Source organism: Nansenia antarctica (genome assembly GCF_963989245.1).
Source record: "Nansenia antarctica genome assembly, chromosome: 19".
Classification (NCBI taxonomy): Eukaryota; Metazoa; Chordata; class Actinopteri; order Argentiniformes; family Microstomatidae; genus Nansenia; species Nansenia antarctica.
The window spans coordinates 12,202,605-12,225,826 of NC_137692.1; the positions used below are offsets into that span (position 1 = coordinate 12,202,605).

The 23,222-nt window shown below is 40.9% G+C and overlaps 1 protein-coding gene across 1 annotated transcript; it reads left to right on the forward strand.

The window, feature by feature from the left end:
- Positions 1-1,905: 1,905 nt before the first annotated feature.
- On the forward strand, positions 1,906-21,979 carry LOC308174159 (gamma-adducin-like; the record flags this gene model as incomplete). The annotated part of the gene is made up of 14 exons (XM_080549228.1): positions 1,906-2,106; positions 7,856-7,997; positions 8,638-8,798; positions 9,803-9,883; positions 10,506-10,655; positions 12,206-12,346; positions 12,587-12,685; positions 14,723-14,896; positions 16,692-16,952; positions 17,718-17,834; positions 19,649-19,738; positions 20,193-20,316; positions 20,827-20,922; positions 21,726-21,979. The coding sequence occupies 14 exons, from the start codon at positions 1,906-1,908 to the stop codon at positions 21,977-21,979; spliced, it is 2,091 nt and encodes a 696-aa protein (XP_080405354.1).
- Positions 21,980-23,222: the final 1,243 nt, after the last annotated feature.

The window sequence follows — 23,222 nt, forward strand, 5'->3', positions numbered from 1 at the left end:
TCAGAACCATCAGAGACTCACACAAAGTTATTTTTATTTAGGAGATCAATTATTTGTGCTGTGGCTATACTTGCTCACTGTAGGCTGATGTGATAGATGAGATATTAATAGATCATTGGAGTAAATCATTGGCAACCAAGCACTAGCAAGTTTTTCCTAAAATGGGGTGGGGGAATTGGGGACTGGTGGTCTTGGCGGCTGCCAGGTTTCGTCCCGCCAAGTTGCCCAGTTAAGTTGGCGGATATGGAAAGTCACATGGTCTCTTTTCCCTTTTTCCCACACACACACGCCCACACACACACACACACACACACGCAACACGCGGAGACGCACGCTTTTTTACACACAAACAAACGGGGCTGCCGGGATGCGCATTGAAGTGCTATAATAGAGGAAATATGAAGTTGTAACGGGATTGCAGAATAGGTCCGAATCTGGAATATCTTTGATTACTTTTCTCCTCCGGGATTTGTTTTTCAACAACGGAATCGTGTGATCATCTTCTAGATCTTCATACGGAATATAGGCTACATTCACTTCTCAGAAAGGTTTGATTATGTTTTGGTACAGTTTGTTTTGATACATTTAACCTGGGCTGTTTCATTGTTGCGATGTGCTTTGTAAACATGCATCATCTTCTTTGGAAAACATACTTAATCACCGACATCCAACTCGAACAGTTGTGATAGTCGTGATCCACTCCACAATGGAAACGCACCGTGAAACCTAAAGGAGTATTTGACTACAGTAGGCCAGAGGTATTTCCATTGGCATGGGAAGGTATCGATAATCATTGTTGATTATTTTTTGTAATCTTTGGGTTTGCTTTTCCATCATTGCATCTCGCCACATGTGCTTTTAAAGTGTTAACTGTTAGGTAACAGGTATTGAGTGCATTCTAGTGCTTCTGCAATATACGATTTAACATTCTCACAGTAGCCTATTTGTATGACCTATCCCAGGTGAAATATTAATTCATATTAAATGATAATAAGCTATGTTTGAGCCATAGCCTACAGGAAAAAGTGACTCTTTGCTGTAACTACTCTACATACTCAGATAACACTATCTCACAGTGTCTTTGTACTATCGACAAAAATAATTTCATTCGGTCATATTGACTAGCAGAGGCCCCATAGGTTTGACATTATTAAATGAATAAAGCACATTCAGCTGTTACTATGTATGAGTCTACCCTTTCACATGCAAGAACATAGAGGGCCCTCTTATTGAATAGGCCAGGTGGGGTAGAGAAAAAAGTCCAGGCAAAAATACCTTCATACTGCTCACTTTCCCCCAGCCTAGATGCCCCCCCATCCCACCACCCCTGTAGGGGTGTTACTTTAGCACCAGAGCTGCTAACTGCTCTCTCCAACAGGTTAATTTACATGAGGCAGCAACACAAAGGCCCCCTGTGGTTTTCTATTGAAATGCTTTATAGCTGTTGGCATGACAGTAGACATAGATAAATGGTTGCTCCCATCCCCCCAGCTCACACACATCCTATATTTTACTTACTAGTATGGGGTTGGTTAAAGATCAAGTGTCTTTTCACTCTATACTTAGAAGTCTAGTAGGCTACCGTCGTAATGAATTGAAAAGCTTTGAGAGTATCAATGTGATTATTGCTAGGTAGTAATGGAATTGAACAGTTTAATGTTATAACCCAAGGGCAATGCTAATGGAAATGCACCAACAGCAATTTCATCGTTACCACATTGTTACTAAACATCACACACAAACTTCCACTTCCAGCTTCCACTATCTGGTCAAAAAATGAAATCATTAATTTCTCCATCCCCACAGATTCATACCTGTTCCTGTGCAGTGAGGCTGGAGAGGACCAGGGAGGTACCAGAGAGAGAGAGAGAGAGAGAGAGTCTATTTTGAAGAGCCTGTGGGATTATGAGTCTTGTGGACATCAGGCCGACAGCGGGGTCTATGACCCTGGCCCTGTCCGGCATTGATTGTAAGGAGTCCTACTTTGACCGCATGGATGAGGCTGACCCAGAGTACCTCCGTAGCAGAAACATGTCACCTGACCTGAGACAGGACTTCAACATGATGGACCAGAAGAAGAGGGTGACCCAGATCCTCAAGAGTCCAGTATGTAACCTAAACCTTCTCTCTCTGTCCATATGTCTATGTCCATTTCTTCATATGGTCCTTCATGGTCCAGTGTGTCCACTCCTACATTTGCAGACAAACACAGCGTCACATTAACTGTCCTAGAACAGGAGCATGCTGTTGAAATGAAAGACTAATGGCGCTTCTCCATTGACCAGACCGGGACGGTACAGGACGGCACGTATTTGTACCTGTACCGTATTTTCAGAAACGCTTCTCCATTATACACAACAGACCTGCCTCCCAGAATGCATTTCGCACTGGCTGGCAGCGGGGATTTTAAATCGTCCATTTTAAACCTCCATTGGGCTAAAAGCTGTAATTTTGGCTCTACAAGTGTTAACATGTTTTCAGGCGAGAAAGTAACCATATATATTCCCAAAATGTGTCCAGTTTATCAAAATAACCTGTTAATATATCTGATCTGATGTTTTTTCCCCACTTCCTACGTTGCTTAGATACCGTCACTGCCTTCACACAAGTTGTAAAATGATTTGGGGGGGGGGGCAATGTTTTTAGCTAGCTAAAATAACTAGCTTACTATATTGTGGTCTTAGCAGTTGATAAAAGAACAGGATTAAAATAAATATATATGAGCAATAACATATCGTGGGCTTGCTACAGCAAGCACAATAACAACCAAATTGTTCCATCTGGGACCATTCGTGAGTCGTGACTGGGCTACTGGCAGTCAAATACTAGGCAAACGTGTGTAAGACACAAATAAACTTGGGTTTCATGCATTTCAAGTGGCATCTTATCATGACGACGTAGTCATGTCTAAGAATGCATTTCATCATGTAACTTCCCAATATAGGCTAGTGAAAATACCACCGCTCATCTGTGATCAGACTTAGCTGTGGTGCTGCAGCTGAAGAGTATCAAATAGAGTGCAAAAAAGCAGCATTTGCACACTCAAATCTGTGCAAAAAAAGATTTTATTGCGAGCTTTCGGTCTCAAGGCTCTCAGACCATTGTAAACAACAGCTGTATGATGCGTCACATAGTACCTTTCTCTCTGACTCAGGAGCAGTAGCTAAAATCAGTACGGGTACTACTATGGTACAAGGCAGTTGGCTGTGGAGAAAGCAAAACAAAGCGGGAGCACAGGTTCTGGTATGGTACAGGACGGGTGTGGAGAAGTGCCATATGGGGCTCTTCCACTAGAGACTTATTTTGGGCCCAAGCACCATGTTTTTTTTGGTGCATTGTGTTTCCGCCACCCAGGGTAATTATAACCACCCATCCCAATGCTACACCCTTAACATGTCATTGAAAGACTTAAGGCCAATGCACACGGCGTGCGATTTTGTCGCACCGCCGAATTCGATTCCATTGTTTTGAATGAGACAATGCACACGGCGTGCGATGCGATATTGTCGCACTACAACATTCGATTCTCAATTCACACCACCGAAGTCAACAACACGGCCCATCTCATATGGGATTACAAGACACCTATATTACATAATAATAACAATCGAGCATGTAGGCACAATATGCCCAGTTGTATCTTGTCGAAATTGTGGAAGCAAGGCAAGCAATATTGGTAGAGCCTATAGTAATCAGCCTGCCTGGTCCGACTTCGGTGGTGTGAATTGAGAATCGAATGTTGTCGTGCGACAAAATCGCACACCGTGTGCATTGGCCTTTAGTGTTCATCATCATCATCACCCTAAAACTCCTGTGGTCAGTATTCATTCTGGTGACTACATGCATTGGTTTGATGACCCTGGGTGTCTGTACAGTGTTCATCTTTGCGATGTAGAGGAATATGCCACCATCAGAGGAAACACCACCACCTGCTGCACTTTTAAATATTAACCAGTCACAAACGGATCTCAGCGCGATACCAACATGAGTTCGTACAAAGTTCACAATGTCTCAGTGGAGTCAAATCGTAATTTGTGGAAAACAAATTAAATCGCAAAGTAGGTATGCTTGACAAAAAAAGATGTATATATATAACCTACTCTGTCAACGTTTACTCTAAAGCTTTATATCCCATTCATTCCCAGTGTATTATGTTGGACCAGAAGGGTTGATAATCAGTACACGGTTTGGTTAGAAATGCCTTATGAAAATGCAACCAACACATCCTCAATGATTACATGGCAATAAGATGAGCCCACGCTCATCTGAGATTGCATAACAGGCCCCAACAAGTTGGACTACTCACAGGGATATCACCATGGGAACAGTGCTGAGATGCTGCGGAATGCTGGCACTGGCGTTCTCCCAGAACTCCCTCACAGGAGTGTTGTTGTTTAAAGGGGGTGGGGTTTTTAAGGATACCCAAGACTTACGGGCAACTCAGTGGGCACAAATGAATAGTCTGGCTGGCTTAATGGTAAGGCTACCTCTCAGACATCTCCTATTCACACAGATACAAAGAGGTTTTCACAACCCAATTATGTGATTTGTGTAAACGTGTATTAAATATGGCGCCAGACCGTTCGGACCAGTTAGGCCCAAGAGTACACAATGCACCCTGTCAGAATGGTGAATAGAAGGAGTTGGAACTGGGTTAAGGTTAGAGGTATGTACACAAGATGTTCAAATAGCCTCCTTTCCATGTCTCCTTTCCATGTCTCCTTTCCATGTCTCCTTTCCTTCATGGCCAGAGATCTGGAAAGAGCCACAAGGCTGAAACTAGTTCTTTCATTTACATTTTCTTTTTCATTTACCTTTTTGACATTGAGCAGACACTTTTATCCAAAGCGACTTACATTATTTGTCTAAAGCAAGTGAATCGTCTATACATCAGTCATCATAAGCAAACATATATCCTAGGGATGGGGGCAGAATAATCGATGATTAGAATAATCGTTACCGAGGGTCAAAGTCGATTTGAAAAATGTTGACCGATAACATTTTCCCCCCACTCAAATAAACGCGAATTAACGGACAGAACTAATGTCGGTTCTGTAGCACTATTAGTTGTTGTTTTTGTATTAATCATGCACAGAAAAACAAATATACACAAGCATAATATGAATATAGTTCAGTCATTATTATTACTTAACACTATTGAGTGCGTAACAGGAGGAGAGTCTGATGTCATTCAACTAAGCAGACAGTCTCTAGAGTGGATTCTACCTATAGGCCTTAACAATGTCAACAACGTCGGGCAGACTCTGACAGAAGAGCGCTGGCAAAAAAATTCGGTTCAGAAATACTTTGTGAATGCACCGGACCGACAGAGGAGAGATATTCACAGGACCAGTGCATTTCACCAGATCATGCTCCTCTTGACTGGTGGAAAAGAAATGAAAATAGATACTCTAGCTCTCGCGTGTTGCTAAGGCTTTACCTCTCCATCCCTGCAACTTCTGTCCCTGCTGAGCGGGTGTTTCCTCTGCAGGTGTCTTGGTTTAGTTTAGTTTAGTTTATTGTTTATTTCACAGGGACAGTGCATATTAAAATACATATGAGACACAAATGCAATATGCCGGAGTTAGCCAATAAGGCTAGTTTAAGTCCGTAGTCCCTGGCCAGATGTTCAGTTGGCACTTGGAAACCTAAAACAATAAAAACAATTAAAATCAACAAATTAAGTACTGGTTAGGCAGGCATAAAAGCAACACACATATTACATAGAGGCACAGACATCAAAGCCGAACATAGTACAATACAAACGCCTTACAAGCAACATGCACATTACAGGGTTAAAAGCACATGGAGCTACATTACAGTCAGCATGCACCAGGACAGGGTACATCACAGGGCAGCACACAACGGTGAAGCACAGCATGGGCACTACAGACACAGACATAGACATCAGGTTACGTAGAGACAGTGGGACAGCATGGCAATGAAAGGCTCTGTACTCGTCTCCTCCCCAGCACATGTTGATATGCTGCTGTTCCTTATTAAAAACTCAGATTGAACTGATAGAATTTCATGTGCCTGTCCAAAGGTAAAAAAAGGCTATGTTGATTTTCCGTTCCTCAAGCCCTTTTGGGAAAGCATTTTGCTTTGTTCTTATTTATTCTAAAGGTAGTTTTTTGGTTATTTATTTTAGCTGTTTGCACTTGCGCCTATGCTTTGTCATGCCAAGAGATTTGGTATGAAGGGAGAACAGTAAGAGTAGCGAAGGGTAGCCCTTCTCTCAGTCCTTCCTTGATGGACTCCCACAGATCCCTCGTCTTTGTGTTTGGCGTCTTCATGTGAAGAGGCTGAGAAGAGGTTGTCGCAGAGGCTGTCTATTAGTCTAGAGACAGAATTTCCACCACTTAAGTCAAAATGTACTTTCACCAATCAGTAGTCATCAAGGACAGGAGACTTAGCAAACCTATCAGAATCAGAATTGCTTTTATTACATCAATGTACGGGTACACAGAGTAAAATTATTGGGTTCAGGTTCTTTGACATTGGCATTGCAGCAGAATACAAAATCAATAACAAAAAAAATAATTTAAAAATAAATAATATAATGAAGCAGGATACAAAAACAACTTAAATCAACAATCAACAATAGCAGCAATAGTAGCAGAATACAAGTCAAGTAAGGTGATAATAGAAACAAGTAGGATGAGGTGATAAGGTGATATGGTGATAGTAGTTGTACTACAGCGGGACCAGTCATGCTGCTGTAGATCAACAGTAGTGCAAAATATTAGAAAAATGAATCGGGATCAGGCCGTAGTGTTCAAGTAATCAGGTAGTGTGCAGGTAGTCATAATAGTGTTAATGCAGTGGGGATGGTTTGGGGGAGACAGCGATTCTGGGCAGTGCAGTTCCCGTACCAGGCAGTGATACTACCTGTCAGGATGCTCTATACATTTTCTTACAGTTTTTTGTTGGGATGGTTCTGCCAATTTTCATGTTTAGGTGAAATATCATCTTACCCCGCATCCTCATACGCCTGTAGATTCTCTGGTTCTCGATTCTCTACTTTGCTTCCACAGCACAGGCTAACTGTTAGCAGCACTCTCTCCAATGGACAGGATTCCGATGGACCCAAAATAAGCATTGTTCAGATAACTTTGCTAAAATCCTTAAAGAAACCTCAAATAAAAGTTAAGTAGCGGCTATATTACCTGATAAACCAGTACATTCAGCGTATTTATTGTAATCACGAACAACATAGTTTTGCAACAATATGCAATTATCAGTTGTCACAACGTTGTCACATACGGTAGACTTCCTGGATACTGGCAACTGCTAGTGATCACTCCGATATCACTATCAAGTCGTGACGTTGGAATTATAAGGTTCTCCATTTTTTATAAAAAATCTAAATTTTTGGTAAAAAAATTAGCTTTTTACATAATCTGATCCATTAGGTGTTTATTAATGCCTGTGTGGTGTTATTTTTAAAATGTTGAAAATGTTGAGTTAGTAATTCATAAAATACAAAGGTTCCATCTCACAAAACATAATGGAATGTAAAAACGTTGACGCTCAATATCTCTGAACTACCCTAAACGGAGATAGAACCGTATAATTCTAGGCTCACAACTTGCTTGGGATGGGAGTGCTTGGCCGGTGAAACCGAAGTAAAGACACTGTGTGAGTCTAAACGATGCTAACTTAAGGTCCACCGTAATCTTGTACATTGGAGAGGTACTGCTATGGTAGCAAAGTGGCGAACAGAGAACTGGAGAAGCTTTCACTACTGGCCTATGAGGTCAACTCAGGGTAAGATGATATTTCACTAAACGTGAAAATAGGCTGAACCAACCATTACGTTTTCAAACCTGAATATTGACTGTTTGGTTTCCAGGTGTTTAAGGACGAGCTGGAAGGCCTGGTTCAGGATCAGATGACGAAGGGCAACAACGCTACAGGCTTGCTGGCTCTGAGTCAGATTGCTGACCTGATCATGTCAAGCGCTGGAGGGGCAGGCTCCTTCACCTCCCCACTCAGTAAGTGGCTGTGTGTGTGTGCGTGTGTGCGTGTGTCTCGTCTCTTTCAGTAATGCACCCTGAATCTCTGCATTGTAACATGAAATTCGCTGTAATCTTGTGACATTGAGATCCCCTTAAACAGCTGAAAAACGCATGAACTTGTTGACAACATTCCACATTCTGAGTGTTTCTAATAAGCACACCACATGGCCATTTTGGGTAATGAATTACAGCTGTCCAATGCGTCAATTATATAGACCTCCATGTTTCAACAGAGGTCACTAAACACCCCAGGGTAAGAAGGTTTAATTTTAAAAAGGCAGAATGTTAAATCTGTTATTTGACAATGTAAACATGACTATATCGTCTCATATGGCTTTGAGGTAGGCTAATGGAGTTGATATGAAGGCAGCTTTTTGTGGCAAACATTTCAGCCAAACATGTAAAAGAAACGTTGCTGGAATCAAACAAATAAACATAGATGTTGCCTCTAAACTCAAGCCAAAGAGAAAACCAATTCTGTGACCATATCATTTATCTAACTTAAACAGAAACCAAACACAGATTTCATGAAAGGTGAGAGTCATAAATGTTATCACTGTTTTTACCGAAGTTACTTTTTTTCAGTTAACCTTGAATATAATGTATTCTTCTCCAGGTTTGGGTGGTCAAGGTATGGTCAACCACATCAATGACTTGTATGGGATCGATTCGCCTTCCTTCGCCAAAGGGGAGAGACAGAGTCGCTGTAAGCTGGCTAGTCTCTACAGGCTGGTGGACCTCTTTTGTTGGGCTAATTTCACAAAATCCTACATTACTGTGAGTACGACCCCCATCGTGGCGTTCGAATTATAAGGTTCTATCTCCATTTTTGGTCAAGATTTAGTTTTTTACATAATCTGATCCATTAGGTGTTTATTAATGCCTGTGTGGTGTTGTTCTTTTAAATGTTGACATTTTTTAGTTAGTAATTAATAAAATACAAAGGTTCCATCTCACAAAACATAATGGAATGTAAAAACTTTGACGCTCAATATCTCTGAACTGCCCTAAACGGAGATAGAACCTTAACAAGCTCACGCCATGTCAAACCTCAGGTACTTCTCTACTATTAACAAGTAATAGCAGCTGTATGAGCACTTTATGAACTTGCCTCCTGCAAAATGTAATAAATTATGGGAACACCAACAACAAGTTAACTTCCAAAACCCAGTTACTGTGGGTACCCCCCACCCCCCCCTTTTCATGAAATAATTGTTGTCACTTGTTAGACAACATCAGGACAATCATTGTTAAAATGTTAAGACGTGTATTTGTAGAAATCATAGTGTTCTTAGTGTAGTAGTAGCTCTTGGCAGTGGGAGCCTTTTGACATTTTCCTTGTTATATACAGGGTATCCGCGGTGTCTTGAAAAGTATTAAAAGTTGATAAATCAATTTTGGGAAAATCAAGACCCTTAATAAGTATTAAAAAGTCTTATCACGATTTTATGAGGTCTTGAATTTTGTAGGTATTTTTCTGAATTAGACTCTGTCCAAAGAGTTTGAGTACTAAAAACCTTTAGTAAAAGTTCGTGAATTTATTAGTTTTATTAAAAAACAAAGATGAACCGGAAATTCTGTTGTATGACAGTGGTCTAGTCTATTGCGAACTCAAACTGTAAAGTTAAAGGTGTCACTGATGTCAACGGTTACAGCTCCAAGTGGCGGTGAGGTCTGGAAAAATATTGACAAGGTCTTTAAAAAGTCTTAGAAAGGTATTGAAATGAACCTCAAGATTCCTGTATATACCCTGTATATAAGATGTCCTCTTCCTTGCACAGGTTCGGGTTAGCAAAGAACAGGACCATGTTCTTATTGTCCCACAAGGACTGTCTTTTGCTGAGGCCACAGCTGCTAATTTGGTAAGAACAATGGTGGTGTTTGTATTTTCATATTCCAGACATGTTTCTGCATAAAACCATCACAAATAGTAGGCATATAATGCAAATAGTTTGTCCCTGATCCATAGGGTGAGTGTATTATCACCATAAACTGTGGCAAGCTGTCCCTAATCAAAAGTGTTCCGTGTGTAGAATATAATACATTAGAGGACAATGTGGTTAGACTATTGATAGAATTAATAAATGGCAATCCAGACAGCCTCTGGGCATGTTGAGCAACATACCACATTATACCTCATTCACCAAGGGGTCAGAAATGTCTGTTATGGGGAATTAATGATTTCCAGCTTCTTTCACAGCATGTTATTACTTAGCTTGTTTATGGTTAAGTCTCTCTGAATTGTATCATAACTGAATATTATTGGAATGGTAATCATCTCACAATATAATACAGTTGTATGTAATCATGCATGATTATCCTGGAATGAAAAACACTAAGATACAATTGGAACAATGATTATCATTGAATTGCAAAATAATTTAGTCTCAACGAGCTTGACTTGACATCCACTCAGCACTTGTTTTGGCTGTCATGACGGTAGAGATAATCCTTCTGATATCGGTTCCCTCATCTTTTTTCCAGGTGAAATTGAACATGATAGGTGATGTTGTGGACCAGGGTTCCACCTACCTGGAGGTGGACCACGCTGGCTTCAGCCCCCACGCTGCCATCTACTCCATGCGCCCAGACGTCAGGTGTATCATCCACATACACACCTCTGCCACCGCTGCTGTGAGTAAGCTACGAGCTAAAGCTAAATGCGACACGGTCTAGTCTTTTGGTCTGCATATCGGCAACCAATCAAAATGTTCAGACTTTTCTTTTGAAACACGGAACTACGTTTCAAGGTTGTTGAGAAGCACAACACAAACTCGCTAGTCAAGCTAAAATACTGCAACGCAATGGATTCGGTTAGTAATCCCCACTGCTACCTAGTTAACTATAACACTACTTTACATTGTTAGCAGGCTCACATAGATAGCTGTTTTCTTTTAGAACCCTCTTAAGGGCTCTGCACACAGCGTGCGATTTCTGTTGCGCGTCAACGTTCCATAATTTCCATTGTTGTTATGAATGGAATCGAATTTTCGCCGTGCGGGGCCGTGTGCATTGCGATGCGATGTTCTCATAGACTTCCATTCAAACTTCAAAATGGAACGTTGACGCGCAACAGAAATCGCACGCTGTGTGCAGAGCCCTTTAGCATCAGACAATATGCGTCGCCTGTTACATGTTATTCATGCTGCCAGACCCTATGCGGTTTTATCCTTAGGTGCCGAAAAGGCATTTGATCAGCTAGAGTGGGATTACTTATGGATGGTTCTTCAGCGGTTTGGTTTTGACTCTGATTTGATCAAACTAACACAAGTGCTCTATTGTAACCCCTCTGCTATGATTGTCACAGGGAATAATATCTCCGCTCAATTTCCCATCTCACGTTCCTGCCGTCAAGGCTGTCCTTTTTCTCCATTGCTATTTGCTCTCTCGCTAGAACCGCTAGCTCAGACAATTAGACAACACCCCCTCATCTCTCCTATTACATTTAATAATAATAATAATAAACACCATATTGCGAATGATATACTTTTGCTTATAGATAACGCAGCCTCTTCTATTCCACCTATTTTAGGTTTTGGGGTTGTGGGGAGAATAGGACAACATTTTTCATAAACATTAACAAATATAATATTTGTGTACTATGTGAATGACATGCCCTCCATAAAGAAAACAATAAACTAATTATTTGATCCCCAAAAATTTTTTTTATATATATATATATTTACAAAAAAAAGTATCTGATCATTACATCAGATCCTGATATGCGGAACAAAGCATTAGAATGTGACACAAATGAGATGGTTAAAAGCTGAAGAGAAGTGGTAGGAGTTATAGTTAGTTACATTTGTAGATGTTTAACTAACCCCAAGCCTAACCATAGCAAGTTGTTGCATATCCACAGTTACCATTGATAGGGTGATCGAAGCATCTGTCGACGATCTTTAGGGCAATAAATAAAGTGTCTCAAGCTAAAGCTAAATGTTAATCAATCTTGTGTTACTAAAGGACTAAATTAAGAACGAACCTTGAACCTCATACATTATTGTACATTACAGTATGTACATTTCTGATATCATTTTATGTGGTCTCATTAAGTACGGTATATAGTTAATGTTTGTTATGTTTATGTTGTACTAGCTCATGTGTGACACGAAGGGAACTTCTTAGTTGTTCTTAGTTGTTGTCACAACATAGTCACAGTTGTTTTTCTGCCGGATTCGCAGGTGTCCTCAATGAAGTGTGGAATCCTGCCCATTTCCCAGGAGGCTCTCGTTCTGGGCGATGTTGCCTACTTCAGTTACCACGGCTGCCTGGATGATCAAGAGACGGTGGAGTTCCAGAAAGCCTTGGGCCCTACTGCCAAGGTAACATCTAACCACGGGGGTTTCCTTAACAACAACTGGCTCACTGTGGTCTATGCCAGATGTAGAAATAGAGAGACTAGACTAGCATCGGCATCAAGGGGGACATTTGACTTGATTTGATCTCATTTTTTAAAAACACTCTGGAATGTTACACTTTAAGTTATGAATTCTTTAGTTTTATTCAGGCAAATGTTTTTGAAGATTCCCTTTCAACAGTATTAAATGCAAATCCTCTTCCAGGTGCTGGTCCTAAGGAACCATGGCCTGCTCGCCCTGGGAGAGACCGTAGAGGAGGCTTTCCACTACATTTACCACTCACAGCAGGCTTGTGAAATTCAGGTAAGACTTTACTTTATTAGTGACATGATTTTTATCAGATCACTTTATAGGTAATGAAATTTAAAGGGAAAGTCAACTAAACTTTTTTAATTTTTCAATCCAAGATGCCCATGTGTTTATTTAAAATGTCTTTACTTGTGTGGTCGAAACATATCAGGATGTATACAGTACTTAGATGTATAAATCATGCCGATATACTTATAGAACTTAAGTCCTCCAAATAAAGAATTTTTTTCCCTGGGTTTGGAAAAGGATCAAACTTGGTTTTGGTCCTTCTCCAATGAAAGTAGAGTGATGTTCTTACATTCAATGAAGTTCTTACATTTCTTACATAGAAAACAAAACGACTGAGATGTTGACCACCTGTTAAAACAAAACTAAATCAAATACATGTATGTGTGATTAAGGCCAACGGACTGACGTATATAGCGCCTTATTCCAAAGCGCTTTACAATGGCCTCTCATTCACCCATTCACACACCAATTCACACACCAATGGCGGCAAGCTACCATGCAAGGCGCCAGCCCACTCATTGGGAGCAATTTGGGGTTCAGTGTCTTGCCCAAGGACACCTCGACATGTGACTAGCCGGGGTGCGAACCGCCGATCTGCCGATCATTAGACAAGGCCACTATTCCCTAACAGTACCAGTTGGGTGGAACCTAGTGGGCTCAGTCAAGTTTCTCTCAGTTCAGTTCATTCTGTGTGGAGCAGACAGATTGGATGTTCTCTTATAACCCTGTGTCTTAACTGTTGGTTTTTCCATTGAGTTTAGATGTGTAATGTGTGCTCAGGTTAGGTTCCTCTGAGTGTACTCTACCAGGATCTACCAGGAGTTAGGTTGTTATGTACATTGTTCCATAATACTATATGTGACAGCAGCTGGTGAAACAGGGAACAAGTTGCCAACCAATCAAAATGTTCAGACTTTTATTCTGAAAAATGTAAATAAATGTTGCTTCAAATGTTGTTGAAAATCAATGACACACTCGCTAGTCAAGCCAAAACATTGCAATGCAATGGATTCGGTGAGTAATACCCACTACTACCTAGTTAACTATAACACTACTTTACATTGTTAGCAGGCTCACAAAACGAGCTGTGTTAAGCCAGCATGAACTGCATTTAACAATAACACCCTGTGCTGAGATTCCTGTGGCACTAAGATCATCTTCCTCCGTCCAATGGACCTAAAGTAATCCTAGTGTTACGGTATGCGTCTTTCTGTAAAGACCCCCCTTGGTTGGAGAGTGTGACTCACCCAGAGTGATGAGTCCAAAGAGCAGACCTAGGAGGAGCAGAGAGAGCAGGAGCAGGCCCAGCAGCCACTTCCACCACCATAAACATCTGAACATTAAATCGCCTGCCGACCATTCCCGGTTTCACCAGCTGCTGTCACATATACACACAATGCCCTCCGTAGATAATAGGACAGTGAAGCATTTTTTCTCTTCAAAAGTATGGATTTGAAATCAAACAATTACTATGAGCTTAAAGTTGAAATTAATACTATTATTATTATTATTATTATTATTATTATTATTATATTTATTTCTTCTTCTATCACAACAACTGCAATTACATTTCAACTCAAACATGACCAGTCAATAACATTACAGTTGTTGGCCCTGCCGTTGCATTTTAGCACATGTTGTCATAGCAAAGGGTCTGAATACTAGTGAGGTATTTCTGTATACATTATAATTTGCCATAAATAATTTATTTAATCCATTTGAAATTGAGTCTATAACACAACAAAATGTGGAAAAAGTGAAGGGGTCTGAACTCTGAATACTTTACAAAGGCATATATATATATATATATAGATTATATATAGATACCTCATCCCTTGTACTATCATCTGATAATGATCTTCACTATCAACCATTTTGAGTCAATTGAATAATTCCCAAATAAAAAGACATGATGTATTGTGACAGTCAGATAATCAGACATTACAAGGGATGATACATGCTTATAAATAGTAGTAAATGCATCATATCTGTGTGATCAAATATCACTGTATCTCTTTACAGGTCAGTGCTCTGAGGTGTTCTGGAGGAATGGACAACCTGGTGGTTCTGGACAGAGAGAGGTTCAAACCGCTGACCCACAGAGTGGCGGCCGCCGGAGTCGACGTGGACAACGAGATCAAGTGGAAAGTGGGCGAGGCGGAGTTCGAGTCCCTCATGAGGATGCTGGACAACCTGGTGTGTGACCTCTGACCTCTTCCCCACAATGCTTTGCGTTTCCTCTCCCATGTACTTCCTGGATGGAATTGTTGGAATTACATTGCTAGACAAATGAATGAGATTTGTCGTTTTCAACTCATAATGAATCAAGCATTGGGTACCATGCTGGATGCAGAACGATGCAAATATAACACTACATTTATGGACAGTGTGTACGCCGATAATATGCAAGGAATTTTTCCTGGATACATGGTGTACAGGTTTTTGCCCTTGCTTGCTTGCTTTGTGCCGGTGGTCCTTGGCCTCCCCTTGGGGACCGCTGGGTACTGGTAGGCAAACTGGCTAGTAGTCGCTCTATTGGTAGAGGGCTGCAAGGGAATTTTTCCTGGCTACATAGTATACAGGTTTTTACTTCTGCCTGCTCGCGGCTCTGTCAGTATTGATTGATTGATTGACTGATTGACTGAACATTTTCATTGTGTGAAGCGCATTGAGTTGCATCTTGTAAGAAATGCGCTATACAAATACACTTTTATTTGATTTGATCATGTATATGCCATGCTGTAGTTCCTTAACATAAGGATGTAGTGTTGTACCAATGTTGTAGCATTACCCCTAGAAACAGCACCAAGTGAGGGATTTTCTATCAAAGACAAGCGTCTAATTCTAGCCTACAGCTATCGGGTTATTTGTTAGCTCTCGGCTGTGTTTAGCGTCCCTTGAAGATCACTGTGTGTGATGCTATAAGTAACACAAGAGCTTCTCCCCCTTAAACACTGTCATCTCGATAACATGGCTAATGACTAGGGGCAGACTGATGCTGCACTACAGGCACAGTAGAGGTTTGAGCGCTGCCTGATCTCTCTATTTAATCTCCTAATGACATGACCATAGCTGGGGATCTGTGGCTGGTGTACAGCTGCATTAACCAGCTCAGTGGCTTTGCGGTTAGAGTGTCCGCCATGAGATTGGGAGGTTGTGAGTTCGATCCCTGGTCGAGTCGTACCAAAAGACTATAAAAATGGTACCCGATGCCTTCCTGCTTGGCACTCAGCATTAAGGGATGGATTGGGGGGGTAAGACCCTGCGACATACCAGTGTCATGTCCAGGGGGTGTACTTGTACATCAAGCCGCCTCACGCTACGGAAACAGGAGATAGGCTCCTGCCCCCCCTAAGGGCCATTAGGCTTGAACCATCGGTTCTCAAGGCTACTTAACTGTACAGCTGCGTTAGCTTGTACAGCTCATAGCCCCCCCCCTCCTCCTCCATGGTGGAGTCCAGATGTCTCTGCATGCTGCGTGGAGTTAAGAGCACAGACCACACAACCATTCAGTGTCAATTGACTGGAAAACTCAACACACAATGGTGGCCCCCATTCTTCAATGTGGTGGAGTTGGTGGTTGGGTGGTCCCCCCCACCATGATTCTTTGATGTGTGTTCTCAACAACAGTCCCCCTGCCAACTGCACTGCTGTGTGGCCCAGGCTCTATCTCTTCCCTTTGAAGACAGGCTGAGTGTTTCACATTGGACACGGTTGACATAATGGAATAAACATTGCGAGGGGGAAAACTTCAGGAAAATGTCAATTAGGGTAAGAGAGTTTGTAAGGATCGTGACCTCCACCTACTTAACATAGAATATGGGATTTTTCCCTCTGATACCACCCCCTCTCATGTTAGTACTACTCTCAAGTATTCCAACACGCAAGTACAAATGCTTTTTACCGCTCATCACAGGCAGACATATTTTCGATGTTTCATTTGTTTTGCTCTGTCTGGGTTCAAGCCGCAAGTGTCTCTCTGGGTTGCTAGGGCTACCGAACCGGCTACGCTTATCGCCACGCCATCGTGAGGGAAAAGCCCCGGACCAAAAACGACGTGGAGATCCCCGCCACGGTGTCGACCGTGCCGACAGAGGACGGCGACCTGAGTCAGAAGAGCCCCTTCACGCTGCTGGCCCAGAAACAGCAGAGAGAGAGGACCCGCTGGCTCAACTCCCCCAACAGCTACCTGAAGGTCAACGTGCCGGAACTTTCCCCCAGCGGGGAGTGCAGTCCTCGGACCAAGACCACGGTGAGCTTCTACTCATTGTACAGGAAACGCATATAGCAACCACACGTGGGTTAAATCGATGTGTGCTTGATTTAGCTCGCAGTTAGCAGTTTTGGAACTATTCCATTGGTTTCATTGTTCCAGGGCAAACTAAATTAAGTGCAGCTCAAAAAGACTATTATGTAGTAATATTATATATTATATATTATAATATTAATTATGTAAAAGACATATTTGACATATGTATGTTACGGTACATGTGGGAAGACGGTACATGTGGGAAAACTAGGGTTATGGTTAGATGCTAGGGTGCTACGGTTAGGGTTAGGGGTAGGGTTAGGGTTAGGGATAGGATTAGGGTTAGGGTTAGACATGCCAGCATGTACTAAGTTGACGTAGCACCTAACCCTAACCCTAGTTTTTGCACATGTACCGTCTTCCCACATGTACCATAACATGTATTTGACTAAAGATTGATAGCAGCAATGTCTGGCTTCCTTTAAACCTTTAACCAACCTAAACCATAGAGTAGAGTTAAGATCTCAGAGGTTTTTTTTCCAACCTGTCACTGTCAATGACAAAATGGGCTCAGCAGCTGAAAAAATACGAAGCATTTCTGTACATTGGAAGATCAGATAACCTGTGTGTTAGTCTGCCCTCTTGTGGACGTTTGGGTAACTGCAAGTGTCATGAAACATTTCCCTGCCTCATCATTCTTGGTTGTCTGAAGCACACATTTATGAGTACCTGTGATATTTTTCATAAATCATTTCCTAATTTTTTTAGTGGATGAAATCTGAAGAGTCAGGCAACAGCAATGGCACCCCAATAAGGATTGAGGACCCCAACCAGTTTGTTCCTCTCAACACTAATCCCACTGATGTTCTGGAGAAGAGGAATCGGGTGAGTTGGACCTCCATGTCCCAATTTTTTCTTTTCCCTGAAGTGTGCACCTCCCACCATCTTGGATTGAAATGGAATGGACTGTTGTAAGAGGATGTGGTTGACACTTAGTTTAGTTTATTAGTTTATTATATCGAGGACAATCCAAATACATGAACCTTATAAAATACAGTAAAAAAGGCAGCGTTAGCCTAGTCGGCTAATTTTCAGCTGAAGTCCCCGGCCAGTTGCAACATGGCATCCTGAAAAGTAACGTCATCAGTTAAAATAAAACATTTAAATATTCTAAGAACACGTGGCTGAGACAAGGTACCCCAACATCACACTTGACAAAAAACACACGTAAGCAAGCTGAGGTGATTGAAGGGGCTACAACAAACACCACATACACACTTATGAGGGCAGCTACACTCACTCATATTTTTACACCACACCACACCTACACGTTTTAAAACTGTGGGCGAGTGCACACTTAAGTGACAAGGAACACGGCATGGGTTTACAGTATATGTTCTAACAGATCAGACTCTATTAGAGCCAAACCATGTAGGATGTACTATTGAACTCTTCCCCCCAAGCAAACAAATATTGATTCCAGACCTTATAGGATCTGAATCATCTCCCCATGGGTGATCCACTGCATCAATCAATCCTAAAGTTGTTTAATTGATGAAGACACCTCACCTGTTGTCACTCAGTGCACCCAAACCAAAAGAAAAGAAAAACGTTCCTCAGCCCCACTTAATTGTCCCCCAACCGATGAAACGTGTTTATTCATTTGTCACACACTTTATGTCTGACAACACTGGGCCATTTTTTTTTTACAAAACTATGGAAGATGCTTCTCGCCATACAGATTGTTTAGGAGTTATTATGAGGTGACGAGGAGTCATCATTAAAAACATAATAATAATAATAATAGCATGCAAAGTGGAGAGCTAAGAGTGTAACCGTAATGCAGTCTAGGTCTATAGCCTAACACATTTGGGAATTTTGAGAAATGAACTCAAAGCTGTAAGAAGCAAGACTGATGGAAATATTGGCTGTGCAATATTTCTGCCTTACCTATTGGTGAAATTTGTGTTTGAAGTAAAGGCATCTTATGATACGTATATATATATATTTTTTTTTTTTTTAATGTTTTCTGAGTGGGGCAGTCCCACTCATATTTTTCATTTTTATTGATAGATTAAGTGGAGAATTAGACAGGAAGGATGTGAGAGAGAGAGGGGGGATGACATGCAGGCGCCACCTAAGCGCCCCCTTATGATACGTATATGATGAGTTAGTATGACAGTAGCCTAATGGCAGCCAAATGATCTTTTGGTCACAGAAGGTGATCGCACCAAGAGGAAAGCCCTCCGCGTGCACCACTGGACACATCACTGTAACACACAGACAAACCAAAGTGTCATAATAAAAAGTTGATGTATAAACGATTTTGCTTCATTCACAGGTTTCTCCATCACTCTCCTTTTATGGATTTATCATTTGTGTGGGACAACATGTTTGTTTACTGTACACTCGTTTGGATAGTTCCCCTATAGATATTAGCCCACAGATGCTAAAACAATCCAAACTGCAAACACTGTTGATTGCTATGCAACACTTTCCAACGGTTATGGGATATTATAGTTCAACCTTCAGTAGCTGAACAGTGTTGATAGCTACAAACCATAACGTAGGAGGACATGTAAGCTGTTAATCCTCCTACAGCACTTCTGTTTGTGAATGTTAATTGCCCATGGTCTGATGAACGATGTTGAAAACAGAGCTTGAAATGTGAGGTGAACTTATTGTGGTCTTTTCTTTAGATAAGGGAACAGAACCGATGTGATCAGATGACCTCAGGACCAAAGTCTCAGCTCCTAGCTGGCATTGTTGTGGACAACGTACCGGGACCAGTGAGTACACTACATCTATAGCCCGATGAGTTCAGTTATACAGACGCTTTATGAGCTGGGGACTGAGAATAGCGCATATGTGCAATATGACAACCCTAGTCGTTTTATCTGTACAGTATAGTATAGTGGATAGTGTACATAGCCTTTATTTATGTAAACCAGCTCCTTTCCCTTCTTGTTTTTTTTTGTTTTGTTTTCCTTTCCTAGCACCAGGGGAGCCCCCCCTCCCAAATGTCGTTGTATGGTACCTGTACTATAGCAATGACAATAAAGACCATTCATTCATTCATTCATTCATTCATTCATATGAATGAAGTACCATGATTCTATCAGCAAAATACCACAAATACCACAGAGCTTCTTTTTTTTTCCTTTTTTCTTTTTTACAATTGGACGTAACTGTAACATAACGGGTATGTGGGGTTGAACTAGTATGGAACTTCTCTACCCCCAGGCCTTCATCATTGAAGACGAGGAACAGACACGCCATCTTCCTCCCAACCCCTTCAGCGGGCTGAGTGAGAAGGTCCTAGAAGAGTACAAGAGCACGGTGGAGCGAAGGCAGCTAGGCCAGGACGGTAGGACCCCCCCATATCCCATTATAAACACTATACCAGACCAGGAGAGCACACATTCTGTGATGTTAGAATTATAAGGTTCTATCTCCATTTTTGTCAAAATTAAGTTTTTTATATAATCTGATCCATTAGGTGTTTATTAATGCCTGTGTGGTGTTATTTTTAAAATGTTGAAATGTTTGAGTTAGTAATTCATAAAATACAAAGGTTCCATCTCACAAAACATAATGGAATGTAAAAACTTTGACGCTCAATATCTCTGAACTGCCCTAAACGGAGATAGAACCGTATCATTCTAAGCTCACGATACTATTTCACACAGTTTACTCCCTACTTCTTAAAAGGTGTATTGATAGGTGCATGTTTCTGTAGTTACTTGAATGATAATGATACTTGGTTGAAATAACCTTAGATGTTTTCACAGTTTTAGTCTGTTGAACTTTCACTACTTTGAGGTGTTTTTTGCTGTTGTATTGGTGAAGACATTTATTGGTGATGACCCCTTTGCAGATGCTAATGATTTCACTGACGCTGAAGAGATGACAACCTTTGACAGCTCCACCATCTCACTCTCCCTCTCTCCGTTCATGAGCCCCGCTAAACAAGGTAAACAAGCTGCTTAGATTGAATGATCTAAGGCATAAGGGCGTAATGTCTGCTGTATCTGTCTAATTCCTCTGTCGTGGTATTTTTTATCATTCTTATTATACAATGGGGTTGATCAGAACAAAAATTGTGATTGGCCCGAGAGGCCACGCTTTATTCCCTGATAAAGTAACAGCGATGATGCAATTTTCCTGTTTACCATACGTGACAGTAATATCCCTCTGCAAACACTTGAGTTGTGAAGATTGGTTTATCACGTTAGCTTCTAAGCGCAGGGCAGAAACCACCACAATGTATCATGCGATAAATACTTACGGCGTTGTTTTCCTGTTCCAATTGACCATTTTGTTTTGTAATCGTCGTATAAAAGCAATAAGGGACTTAAGTGTGCATTAGGGTGAATAAAGTCACAGCTGATTGGTCTAACAACACTCCTCAGCAAGGCCTCTAATGTCATATTGCTTAATGGTAACATTATGATTCAGAAGAATCAGAATTCTTTTTTTTATTGGCAAGTATATGCGCACATACAGGAAATTGACCTGGTGTGGTTGGTGCATAAGACATAAGGACACAGACAGCAATATAATAAAATGTAAAAAAATAATGTAATACGCAATAAACAGAATTAAAAGACAAAAACAGACAGACAATCACGCACCGACACACAGAGGCGACCGTAGGTGGCGCCATCTTGGGTGATACCATGACCGTCGCTGATGGCAGTCATGTAGCAGTAGGGATGGGCACACACTTCTTTTCCACCACCCCTCTTCACTGACATGGATTCTTCCTCTGTTCAGATAACCAGAGCAATCTCATCTCCAACGGGAGAGACCACTTGGCAGAGATGGAGGAGGACCTAAGCTTCGAGGTATCTAAGCTGAGCGTCAGCACCACAGAAACGGTGGAGATCTCCGTAACAACCACAGAGAAATCCGGGAATCAGACACCCGAAAGCCAAACCAAGTCACCCAAGAAGAAGAAGAAGAAGTTCCGCACTCCGTCCTTCATGAAAATGACCAAAAAGAAGGAGAAAGAAAAGGCTGAGGCCTAAAGAAAGAAATCAAAGACGAGAGAAGAGGTTAGCTTGTCTAGTTGAAATGCATTGATTTGAGTAGAAACATTGAGAGTCACTATGAGGTGATTCCAAATCCGAAGAGGTCCTTAGCTTTTGTGTTAGGGGGCTGGATGAACCAAGTTGACTAAACACCTATCTGTCACCTGTCACTTCATCTAAACAAAAACGAGACATGGTCCAATGCATTGTTCTTCGAGCCCAGATCTTTGTTGTGTTTTATCGAATGGACATTATTGAATCAAAACACAAAGGAAATTAAGAAGAAATTAAGAAAATAATTCATTTGAAATGTTTTTAAACTGATACATGAAACATCACATTTTATCCTGCTATATTGTTGATCAGAGAGATATTTTATTGAAGGGCAGACAAGTCAGTGTCATTGAGGAGTAAGTGTCAATTGAGTATTGTAACCTGATGCCTCGACATATTGAAAGTATATGAGGTGTTTAAGCCTTAAGAAGTATGATTTGTATGTGGACCTATTCATAGTAATATCTAGTAAGCCTTAGCTCTAGTTGTTTTTATGAGTAATGTATAGTTTGTAGTAGTATTTATGATGTCTCATTATTCACTTAACAGTTTGATATACAGTACGTGTGTACTTTTTTTTTTTTTTTTTTTTTACAGTGTAAGGCCAAGAAGGCTATAGTTAACCATGTTTCGTTAAGCAAAGTGCCAAGTGGTTTTCATTTAAATGGTTGCTGTTTACTAGTGATTGTGACAAAGGCAATTAAAACTAAGCTTAATGTAACATTTACAGATAATGACGCATTGGTCAGAATTTCACATGAATGAAGGCTAAATGACAAATGTATGAATATGATTGCAGGCTATGTAAAGTGATAAGAATGAGTTGTGTATGTGAATAATCTGTTGAGGGGAGAGTTGAACAGTGCTTTAACAAATGTTGAGTCAAGGTGCAGCCACAAATCATAGGAACATTGGAAAATTGAGGTGCGATTCTAGCTGAAAATTAAAAACTCTGTTTTATTTATCTGTCTAGAAATCCAACTATGAGTTTGGACAAAACTCACACTTTCGTCCTATGATCAGTTGTGGCTCCATAATTTCATATTTTGAAATATGTATTTTTAGTTGATTTTGTCAGATATGGTCATTTACTGCAATATGCTATGAAAAGCTTTTGTGTGGACCTGAAAATAATGTACAGACAATGTGACATCCAGAGATATTATTATTCAAGGACCCACATCCC